At 34.7% G+C, this 11,212-nt stretch overlaps 1 protein-coding gene and 1 pseudogene across 2 annotated transcripts; both read right to left on the reverse strand.

Annotated features, from left to right (window-relative positions):
* Positions 1 to 1,415: 1,415 nt before the first annotated feature.
* LOC146899173 (protein GRAVITROPIC IN THE LIGHT 1-like) lies at positions 1,416 to 4,763 on the reverse strand (annotated as a pseudogene). The gene is made up of 2 exons (XR_015022571.1): positions 3,252 to 4,763; positions 1,416 to 3,081 (listed from the first exon to the last, which is right to left on the reverse strand). The product of XR_015022571.1 is annotated as a protein GRAVITROPIC IN THE LIGHT 1-like (transcript).
* A 976-nt stretch (positions 4,764 to 5,739) lies between these two features.
* On the reverse strand, positions 5,740 to 7,193 carry LOC146899174 (uncharacterized). Its single transcript, XM_085736703.1, has 2 exons — positions 6,388 to 7,193; positions 5,740 to 5,752 (listed from the first exon to the last, which is right to left on the reverse strand). The coding sequence occupies exons 1-2, from the start codon at positions 7,191 to 7,193 to the stop codon at positions 5,740 to 5,742; spliced, it is 819 nt and encodes a 272-aa protein (XP_085592829.1).
* Positions 7,194 to 11,212: the final 4,019 nt, after the last annotated feature.

Genomic DNA, 11,212 nt, shown 5'->3' on the forward strand with positions numbered 1-11,212 from the left:
GTATTTTTATGTCAAACTCGAATGGACTCAATCTAATGATGAGTGGATTGGTTTGAGTTAATAGACGAAATATTAGACATTATGTTTTGAAAAAAATCCAAAATAAATAATTAATTAAATAATATTATATTTTTTTAAAAAAATAATATTTAAACTTATTTGGATTTACTTGAAACACTTTATGTCAAAAATATTAAATTATGAAGAAAAAAAATTAACAAATTTTTGAAATAGGTTGAGTTCACGGGTTTAAAATCATGAACTTTATACCAGACTCAAACTACTTCGAGTTTGATAAGTTTTATTCGGAATTGAACTCGAACTTAAACAAGTTTGGATAAAATGTGAATTGAGTAATTTTGCCGAAGTTTTAACAAAAAATAATTGAGGTTCCCTCAACAAAAAAAATTGAGGTTCAGTTTGGCTTTGCAATAGATTAGTATGATTTTGTCATAAAAAGAATATGGTACATTTGAGATTTTCGGACAAAGGTGGAATTTTTAAGATTAGAACGTTAATCCAATCCAAAAACTTTGGTCTTCCTTTCCATTTTCATTTTTGGCTTAATTAATGATTTGGTCCTTTAAGTTATTTGTTGGTTACATTTTGGTCCCATAAGTTATTAACGTTACAATTTGGTCCCTTAAGTTACTTTTTGGTTTCGTTTTGGTCCCTTAACTATTAAAAGTTTCGTTTTGGTCCCTTAACTTAATTTTTAGTTTCGTTTTGGTCCCTTAACTCTTCCTCCGTCAACCACTTTGGTCCTTTACGTTATGATGAATGTATTAGCGTTAAGGGACCAAAACGAAACCAAAAAATAAGTTAAGGGACCAAAACGAAACCAAAAACTAAGTTAAGGGACCAAAACGAAACAAAAAAAAAAGTTAAGGGACCAAAACGAAACTTTAATAGTTAAGGGACCAAAACGAAACCAAAAAGTAACTTAAGGGGCCAAATTGTAACGTTAATAACTTATGGGACCAAAATGTAACCAACAAATAACTTAAGGGACCAAAAGAGTAATTAAGCCTTTAAGATCTTGTGAGTTTATTAAAGCCATCAAAGAACAAATTGTTTAGAAGTATTTGAGTTTAATTTTTTTAGTGGAACAATTCTCAACCAAACTTTACTTACCTCAATTAAACTCCAAATTACTAGAGCCTCATTCCTAAGCAGGGGGTTAACACAAAATAGGTGTGTCCAGAAGACATCAATTAAAAAATACATAAAAGACAAACTTATGTTAGAAATACAAGTTAAACCCTTTTGAATAGAACAAATTCATTATTTTCCTATACAATTTCACCTATTTTGATTATTTAATCAATTGGTACTTGTCAGCTTTCTCCTTAAAAAAATAGCAAGGAGTAAAGAGGGTATGAACAGAACAAAGAAATTAAAAATGAAACAAGAGCTAACAATTACCACCTACTACTTTTAACATATGCAATATCATGTAAACGATACCATAACAGCTAAACAATCCCTGTTATTGGCCTAATATCAACAAAACTTTGTGTCATGTCCTTTGATTAAACTGCATAATAATAAATAAATAACATTCTGAAGAAAAGGACGGTTCCTATTGCAAATTCTCAAGCCCTTTTCTTTTCAAATAGCCAAATACAAATGGACAACCATATCAAAGCTGACTCAGTCCCCACAGCACAGACCATAGAATATAATTGTGGGGTCACAGTTGCTGCTGCTGCTACCTTTGTTTCATGGAAGTGACATTTTTCTTTTCACTTGAGCTTGTGGCTGTAATAACTGTGAGAGGTAAACTTGACACTGTAAAACAGTTTTACCAATCTTAAAACCTGGAACTACAGTGAAAGCAACTTGTTGCTCAAGTTCATCTGCTTGTGCTACTTCATCATCATTTACAACACTCTCCATGTATACATCAGAGAATCTGCAACCTTTCCCTATTTGAAATATTTCAGCTTGAGGTTCAAAAGAAAATGCTAAGCAATGCAGAAGCCATACCCTCTTAGCCATTTCAGCAAATGAAGTGAACAAGTTGTTGTCATCGGGAAATTCTCCAACATTCCTTTGTTTCATGTCACCAAAGAATGATGCCTCCATTTTGGAGTGAACTAGTCTCAAGTATTTCACCCAACAAAAGATGGCAAAAGGTGATTTTGGTTTCAAAGCAAGAAACTCCTTTGCATTCACTGATTTTAACTCATTGAACCTCCCAAAGAAAAATTGTGTTTTGTTTTTATCAGGAAGAAAATCATTGTGATTATCGAAATAAGGGAGGTTGAAAGAGTCAAACATTTCCCTGCAAACAAAAGACTCAATTGCAAAACACTTGTGATCTTCTTTCCTATAAACAACATTTTCTTTAACAATAGCATTCACAGATGCATCAATATCCCAACCAGCAGACCTCATCTCATAAACCAACAATTTCACAAAGCTTCGAATTGATTTAACCGCGTGGCGAAGAGCAGATATAAAATGTGTAGGACTTAGTCCTGAGATGTGTAGATTATCAAGAGATGATAATGAACCACTTTGATTTAACCTCCTTTCAATTAACTTGTTCTGTTTATTTGCCTCCTCTAACTTCTCTTTAAGAAACATTATCTCAGAATCCTTAAGAAGCGACTTCGATTCCAACTTCTTCCCCACGATTTTATGGGTTATTATATTACTCTTCAGCTCCTTTAATTCGGCGGCAACAATTGCTCCCTCCGGTGAAGGATCGAAATTGAATTGCTTTTTGAACCAACATTGCTTTAACTCAGCTAAGGTCTTCAATTCCAAGATTATTAATTTATCAGCATCCTGAATTCCATCACGGTCATAAGGGGATTCAGCATGTTGTAGCTGAGCATATGAAGCTTTTATAGTTGAAATGCTAGCAAAAACTTTTGAAAGCAAAGCTTCTGTGACCACTTTTTTCTTAAGCTCTTCATCTTCTTCATGGTTGAGATTGACATCAACTTTAACATTCTTCAGTCCATCAACTTCTGCAACTCCAGTCATTGATTTTACACGAAGAATCTTCGATAAAGTGCGAGCCAGTTTACTCTTGTGTGGTGTCACTGCTGAATGCTTCACAGAATCCATCTATTGAAGAATTATAACGAAGAATGAAAATGGTTTAAAATATAATTCAATAGTGTTTAAAAAGAATAAGTAGGGCAATTAAGTCATCAAAAGATGGTGATCATGATGAGTTTTCTCAGCAAAAGATAAAAGAAATAAAATAAAAAAAAGTAATATGCTTTAACGCATACATCAAGGCCTTTAATAGAGGTTGGAGTTTCTTTTTGTTCTTTCATCTAACAAAAGTTTTTTGCTTTATTAATATCAAAGACCTCAAAAGACATTTCTAAACAAGCATGTTTAGAAAGCTCTAAAGGACATGATCAAAACATGTATTAAAAAGTGTACAATATACATACAAAAATAAAGTTGTATACAGTGAAAAGCAAAGCTTCAAGGTCAAATTTAACATCAATTTCAATCCAAAAAAAACAAGGTCCTTATTTCTACATATTTTATTGTGGATAGGCTTTTCAGGCTTTGTTTAGGATAAAAAAGAGAATTGGCCCACCATTCAAAGTAACCAGAACTTATTTGTAAAGTGGTCAGCTTAATTAGTTTGTGTTTTGGCAAAACAAGAATGATTACAGTCATGATCAGCATAAATATCACTTACTACCCATTTCCTTTGAAAGAGGAATTCTAACATAAAAGGAATAGTTAAATCCAAAACTAAATTCAATGAAACTACCTTTTGTGAAATTGGATTAAGCAGTCATGAAAAACTGCTGCATTCAGGACATCAGTGACTGTCCGAACTGCAGATTTTAAATCTTAACATAACAATGAGAGAAACTATAACAATGAGAGAAACTATAACACCCCTGAGGCATCCCATCACAAGAGATACCTATTTCACTATCATTCAGGACATTCAGGACATCATTGTTATTTCACTATCATAACATAACAATGAGAGAAACTATAACACCCCTGAGGCATCCCATCACAAGAGATACCTATTTCCATCCACTACTAAAACTATAAAGAAGACACATTTATCTTTCAACAAGAGTTTCAATTTTTTCATACTACTTTTCTTAACATCAATACCAGTGTGTGATCATAAAGGGAAAAGGAAGTGGGGTTGGTGCTTCACAACAGAAGAGAGTGTGTGTATAGTACTAGTAAAAGATTTGAATCCGTTCAAAATATTTTGATCTTTTCCATGACTCTACAAGCAAATTTTGCAGTGCCATTTACTGTTTTCCCACCACAGTCATTTCAACATCCACTAACTAAGACAAACATTTACAGCCTTTTATTTTATATATAAATAAACAAGTCAAAATCACACGATGAGAATCTACCTGACACAACACAGGATAGATAGCACCCGGGTGACATAGCTTTTGGGAACATTGTTCCTCTATCTCTTAATCAATCATTCTCTCTAACCTAAATAATTTATTTTAATTATTCATCGATCATTCTCTCTCAACTAAAATACAGTAACGTCACAACAAAAAAAACTATGTCAGCCAAGTGCTTTCCGACACCGGACATGCTACCTTAAGAAAGCACAACACAAGACAATAGGCGGGCCCTCAAAAACCATTAACACAATTACTAAACTACCCTTGTAGAATATAAAAAATTTGCAAAGATTTTTTTTGTATATATGATTATTTCACAGTCACCAAAACCCAAATCCATACATGAATCAAACCAAAGGAGATTAATTTAACTTGTAAAATAGCAATCAAAGCAAGGAAGGAAGGAGATTAAATTAAACATACATACCTCCAAGAAATCAGGAATAAACCAAGACGTTGTTATTATGTTGTTTTCATAGAAAAATAACCTGCAAAACAAAAATCAAAATCAGAAAATAGAAAGAAAAAAAAAATAAAGAGAAATTAAGACAAACAAACAACGAGTGCTTACTTAGTAGCAGCAAGTTACATACAGATAGAAGAGAGGTTAGAAGAAAGGTTAAGAAGAATATAAAGAAAAATAATGAATACTAATTGGTGAAATGAAAACGCGTTCAAAATAAAATAATTCCTTTTTGAAAAAACACCGACTTTAAGATTATGATTCTGCTTCCGATAGATAAGCAGAAAAGAGGGGAAGAAAATAAATGAAAAGAAAGAAGCAATAAAAACTGATTGAATGAATATATTAATTAAAAATAATTTAATCTTATGGAGTTTCTTACGAAATTTCCTGGGCTAATTGGAAAAGGAAAATATTGAGTGAGCCACTTGTGTTGTATTAAGTAAGTGCCGTTTGCTTGCTGCGAAGCTTTCTTTCGTTGAATAATAACAAAGAGAAAGAAACTCTTTGGGTTTAAGGGTGAGTTATAGGACCCTGAGTTATTTTATTGACTGGGTTTTTTATACTTTTTTTTGAGAGGAGGAGAGAGAGAAAAATCTTGAGTGCGATGACGAATAAGGCTTTGGTTTGTTTGGGAGTTTAAAAACGCTACGTTACATTTGGTGGGACTGGGACTGGGACTGGGACTGGGACGGAATATAATTAGAAAATAAAAGTTCATATTGACCCATGTAAATTACCTAAAAACTACCAACGGCAGTTAACTGCCGCTTAAGTAACCGGCAACAGTTAACTGCTGCTGGCACCAGCGGCAGTTAATTGCCGTTCGCATCAGTAAACAGAACCAGTACAATCTGCAATGGTTTTTCCTGCCATTTTGGCCTATTTATACATGTAATTTCAAACGGCAATTCTGCATGAAATCAAACCGAAACAACAACATCCAGCAATCACAAACATCAACATTTCATAGTTTATCAATTATTCGGTAACATTGCACAAAACCGATAATGCGTTAACGTTTCACAATTGTTTGAAATTCGTCAAATTTTCCACATTATGCAACACATTAACTGTAAAGTACATGAATTTATAATAATGCAAAACTCAAATATATATATATATATATATATATATATATATATATATATATATATAATTCATTAAAGGTTAATTACATATTATCCAAAAAAATTGGTCATTACATTATATATCCCAAAAAATACGTCGGCGCATATCGACCAAAAAAACGGATGAACACCGACCAAAAAGTGTCATATTTCACCTAATGAAATTAAATCATCTAAGGGTGTGTTTGGGAAGAGGGTTTGGAGGGGAAGGGAGGGGAGGGCTCATTTTTATTTTTTAAATTACGAACAATGTAAAATGTCGTTTTAAGATAAATTAAGTGTTTTTGAAGTGTTATATGATCATTTATCATGTTGTTAATTCAATTTTTTTAAAAATCATTTTATAATGTCTTTAAATTAAAAAAGGAATGTAAGCCCTCCCCTCCCTTCCCCTCCTAAACCCTCTTCCCAAACACACCCTAAATGTTCCAAAACATCTTCAAAGTCTTCGTTTGCTTTAACCGGAGTGTCATTCAACAAAATAGGATTGTCTTGATTTGTTGGTTTTTTTGGTGGAACCGGTCTCTCTCGTAGCTCAATCTCCATGAGTGTTCGGAAACGATCGTGTTGATCCAAAAATTCATCCTCCCATGTTGCCGCCTCGATGCTCCTGTGATTTCTCCACTCCGTGGATGATGAAGGTAGTGGGCAACCATCTTTCAACGAAAGAAGGACAAAATGATTTGGGATTAGACCAAGGCAAATCATGTTGCTTTTCGGGTTAACCGGAGGCCTACCTCTAAGTGGGAAAAAGATCTCTGAGACTCCAATATCAAGGGTAGTCATCTCTAACACCGGCCTATTGTGACAAGATGCAACGATGTGTCCCATATCCGGCAATGTCAACCATTTGTCGGGAGGCGCAAAACTACTAGCATTTTTGGGAGGATGCAATCCATCCAAGATGTAGTTGTAACGGCGCTCGCTCGCATATATCTCGATGTATTTGTTCCTATGCTCTTTCAACTCTTTAATAAGTGCTCTCCGCACCATAACATGACTTTCTTCCGTCAAACCCACGGATTCGGCTATAGCCCTAAACCCACAATGTCCATCGCCAATAACATCCGCAATTCCCTCAATGTATGGTCTCATGAATTTTGGCATGTAATACATAGGACTCGATGGATCATAATTTCTTGAAACCAAGATAGGCTTAGGAACCGGAACCGGAGAAATGCGAATGCCAGCATCTTTTTGCCTTTTTGAATTTATGACATTCATTGTAGACTTGCTTGATATTTGTCATGGACTCTTTCCTTTTCTTTTTCAAATTTGTCAAAATATTTTTTGGTTTCACCGAAGAATTTGTCAAGTCATGTACAATCTTCTTGTCGTCATCCATTAATCTTCCGGCAAGAAGGTGCCCTGCTACATACGACACCATCTCATTGTTGGAACAAAATGTGTTTAACAATAAACCTTTAGAGTTTTGATGATAACAAGGTATTAAAAATTGACAATTGGAATTGCTAATATTTGTTCAAGTGTACAGGATCATAGACAAAAATTTATATCATACAAAGGTTCTGAATGAGAAAATAAAGAGCAAAGGAATCAACAAGATTGAAGCTTAGAAGCTCCTGAAGGCGAAGTGCTCCTGAAGACTAGAAGCTCCTGAAGACTAGTGCTCCTGAAGACTGGAGGTTCTGAAGTGCCACGTCATCAGAAGCTGCCTCATCAGAAGCTGCCTCATCAGAAGCTAATTTTCACCAGAAGCTGAAGATCAACTGAATTTCCGGAATTCAAGGATTCAAGAGTTGTTTCATGGATTGAAACTCGTCTAAAGATGACAGAAGACTAGTGGAACTTTGCAACGGTCATTTCAAAAGGATTTGAAGGCATTTGCTTGCAAAAGGAACAAGAGAGTTGACATTGTACTTTGTACGAACTGTACAACCACCTTCTCCACTACCCTGTTTTGTGTCTCCACTACAAGACAAGATAACATCTCTGAATATACAACCAAGCCTGCAGAAATGTTCCCTCTCAACTGGAATGGATTTGAAATTGATCCTTCATAGGGGAATAACTAAATCAGGCAAAAGATCATTGGTGAAAGATCAAGCTTCAACAACGACTCTTTTTGATGTGCTGGAAATTTAACAACGTCTCTTTCACACCTCTATATAAAGGAGTGAAGACTTAGAGATTGGTATACGACTCAACTACAATTTACAAGTGCCAAAACTCTGGTGAAATTGCTTTGCTTTCAAAGTCACTTAGAATTTCTGTTTTCAAGTTCACATCTTAGAAATTCTAAAGTCTTAAGAGTTTGTATATGTTTTGTATTGTGAGCACCTCTGATTGTATATCAAGTGTTCAAACTCAAACATCTTTCTGTGTAATTTTGTTTGTTTAGAAGTCTCTTGCTTGTGTGCTTGAGCATTAGAAGTCTCTTGATTGTGTTCTTGAGCATAGGAAGTCTCTTGCGTGTGTGCTTGAGCAATTTGAAGTCTCTTGCTAGTTGTAGCAGTGAGCAGTTGTAATTTGACATTACATTTTAGTGAAATCTCCTTGGAAGTGCAAGGGGTACTGGACTACTTCCGGTTTGTGGAAGGAACCAGTATAATTGCTTTGTGTCTTTCTTCTTCTCTCTCTGTTCCTATCCGCTGCATTTAGATTCTGAATATCACTTCAGTAGCTGACTTTGCTTCTGATCTGTGTGCTTCAGTTTAGGAGAAACGAAGAAAAATCTAACACAATTCAACCCCCCCTTCTTGTGTTTTTCTCACCTTCACTCATGATTGTGAACGCCATTAAGAATAGCCAATTTCCAAACATTGTCTTCCTGACGACATATCCACACACCTTGAACAAACATGCACATTTTCTTGATCCGTTGCTTCATGCTTCACTTTTGTTTTCGTTACTTTGTGCTCGTCACTCCGTTCACAAACCAACTCCAACATAGCATTTCTACCTTCACAAGATCTTCTAATGATAATCGTAAATCCAGCCCTATTTGCTTGTCGACGAACCCAACTGAGCAATTCATCTTTATCTTTCCATGTATCTCGGGTCGAAAAAAATGAGTCGTGTCCACTTCGTTGTCACGAAGTTTCCACACATCGGAATTGACGCTTGAAGCCTCAACTTTAACGGAAGCTTCAACCGGGCTTCAACCTTAATTGAATCGACAACACTAGGTTTTCAATCACCCGGATCATCACCCGCATTCTCAACGATATCTATAAATAAACGACATATAATTGCTAAAATAATCAATAAACATGTATCTAATATCATATAAACATAATCAAACAAAAAAAAAACAAAAGAAAAAAATTGAAAAAAAAAAATTGGGCAGTAGCACTGCCATTTGCAAATTTTTCTAAGTGTCCAGCGGCAGTTAACAGCCGCTGACTCCCAGCGGTAGTTAACTGCCGTTCAAGTTTGTGACAATACAAAAAAAAACCAGCAAAACCAATCAAATGTAAACGAGTTAAAACTTGCAATACCTGTTCTTTGATGCATATTGTGTGTAGAAACGTCTTAGCAATCGATCAACAATGATTTTGAACCAAGATTTTGACAAAATATTTTTGAAATGGGGATTTTTTGAGTTTAGGTAATGGTGAGGTAAGGTGATGAGTGAATAGGAGGAAGAAGTTTTCTGGTTTTGGGGAAAAAAAAGCAACGGCAGTTAACTACCGCTGAGGCCAACGGGAGTTAACTGCTTATTCCAAATAAGCACTTAAGCACTTATTTTTAACAACGATGCAAAATCCAAATTAATATCAATAAATTTAAGAACACTTGTATTAATCAAAGAGGCTTAAAAACCACATCTCTAAACAAACAAACAAAAAAGGAAAAAAAAAGATAAGCATAAAAGAAATTTTCCCATAAGAATAGCAACGGAAACCACCTCTAAAAAAAATGATAATAATCCAATCTATTTTAACTTTAAAAATAGGAAAAAAAATTAATTAAAATAAATTTACGCATAAATTTTTTTTGATAAAAGATACGCGCCAAAAATAGTAACTTTTTTTTTAATGAAAAAATAGTAACTCAATCTAACATATAAAAACCCATATATAAAAAAATAAAAATAGAAGAAGTTTGTATGCTGATGTTCCTGCTTATCTGGTACCATAGGGTTGTTCACTGGCTGGTGAGAGTCCTCGTGCGTTTTCAAGAGAGGAAGGTTCTTCTAGAGAGTGCCAAAGGTGCAAAGTTTTATCAATCAAAATCAAGATTACCTAAATGAGTGCCAAAGGTGCAAAGGTGCAAAGTTTCAAATCAACATGATTACCTAAATGAGTGATTTTGACCTCATATTTCAAATGAGCGATTTTGGTTCCATATTTATCCCTTTCGTCAGTTATGTCCATTTTTTCTAAAATAGTTTTAACATCTGATGTTTTTAATTTTTTTGATTCTGGCAAGTTCAACTATTTTTTCAAGTCAAAGATAAATTGAGGAAATTTTCCTTCATGAGAGATTGCTAAACTACTAGTTCCGGTATTTTCCATACCAATAACATACGCTACCTCTCTAACACAAAAAGAAAAGGAAGCATAGTTGTTCAACACAAAAACTTTCATTGCCGATTCATAAATGTCACAGAAACTGGAAATCAATGTAACTGAACTTTCTCTACCATTTTCTATTTCTAAGAAACCTCTGAAAACAGAGTTGCTCATCAGAGCCTTTTTTTTTTCAGGAGTTAAGTTACGGGTCAGACACACGAGTGTTTGTAAGCTTGCACAGAGCTTAACAGGCTGACTCGTTTTTGTATCCTACAAAAAAAAAATTAACAAAATAAACTGCGGAACTTTCTCCAATGTGGCGGGTAACGCCGACTCTCAAAATTAAACATAAATTCCAACAACATACATAAATACTAAACACACAACGGGTTTTTTTTTCTGCAAATAACAGCCGCTATTTCCGCTTCTCTAAATAGCGGAAAGCGGCCTTATAGCATAGCGGAGAGGTGGTCTGACGCCACGCTATTGCGCCACTATTAACGTCATAGCTTTTTACATTGTAATTTGTAATATCATACATTTGTTGACATTGCCATTGAAGAGGAGCCTATTGCACCAAATTATCACCACTACAGAAACACACACACACACAAAGTCAAAACCCAATATATTAACAAGAATGATGCCAAGGCGATTCTTCTAAGAAATATTTGGTTAATGGTCCAGCGATAGTCCCTCCACCGCGTCAGACACCTCTTCCAAAGCATCGAATAAAATGGCAGATGATGTGTTAGAATGCTTCTC

Source organism: Medicago sativa, chromosome 8 (genome assembly GCF_051527215.1).
Source record: "Medicago sativa cultivar Bolivia chromosome 8, Bolivia_mono, whole genome shotgun sequence".
Classification (NCBI taxonomy): domain Eukaryota; kingdom Viridiplantae; phylum Streptophyta; class Magnoliopsida; order Fabales; family Fabaceae; genus Medicago; species Medicago sativa.

Bases quoted from the DNA above. Each gene is read 5' to 3' on its own strand.
- LOC146899174 (XM_085736703.1), bottom strand. From the start codon at position 7,193: ATGAATGTCATAAATTCAAAAAGGCAAAAAGATGCTGGCATTCGCATT.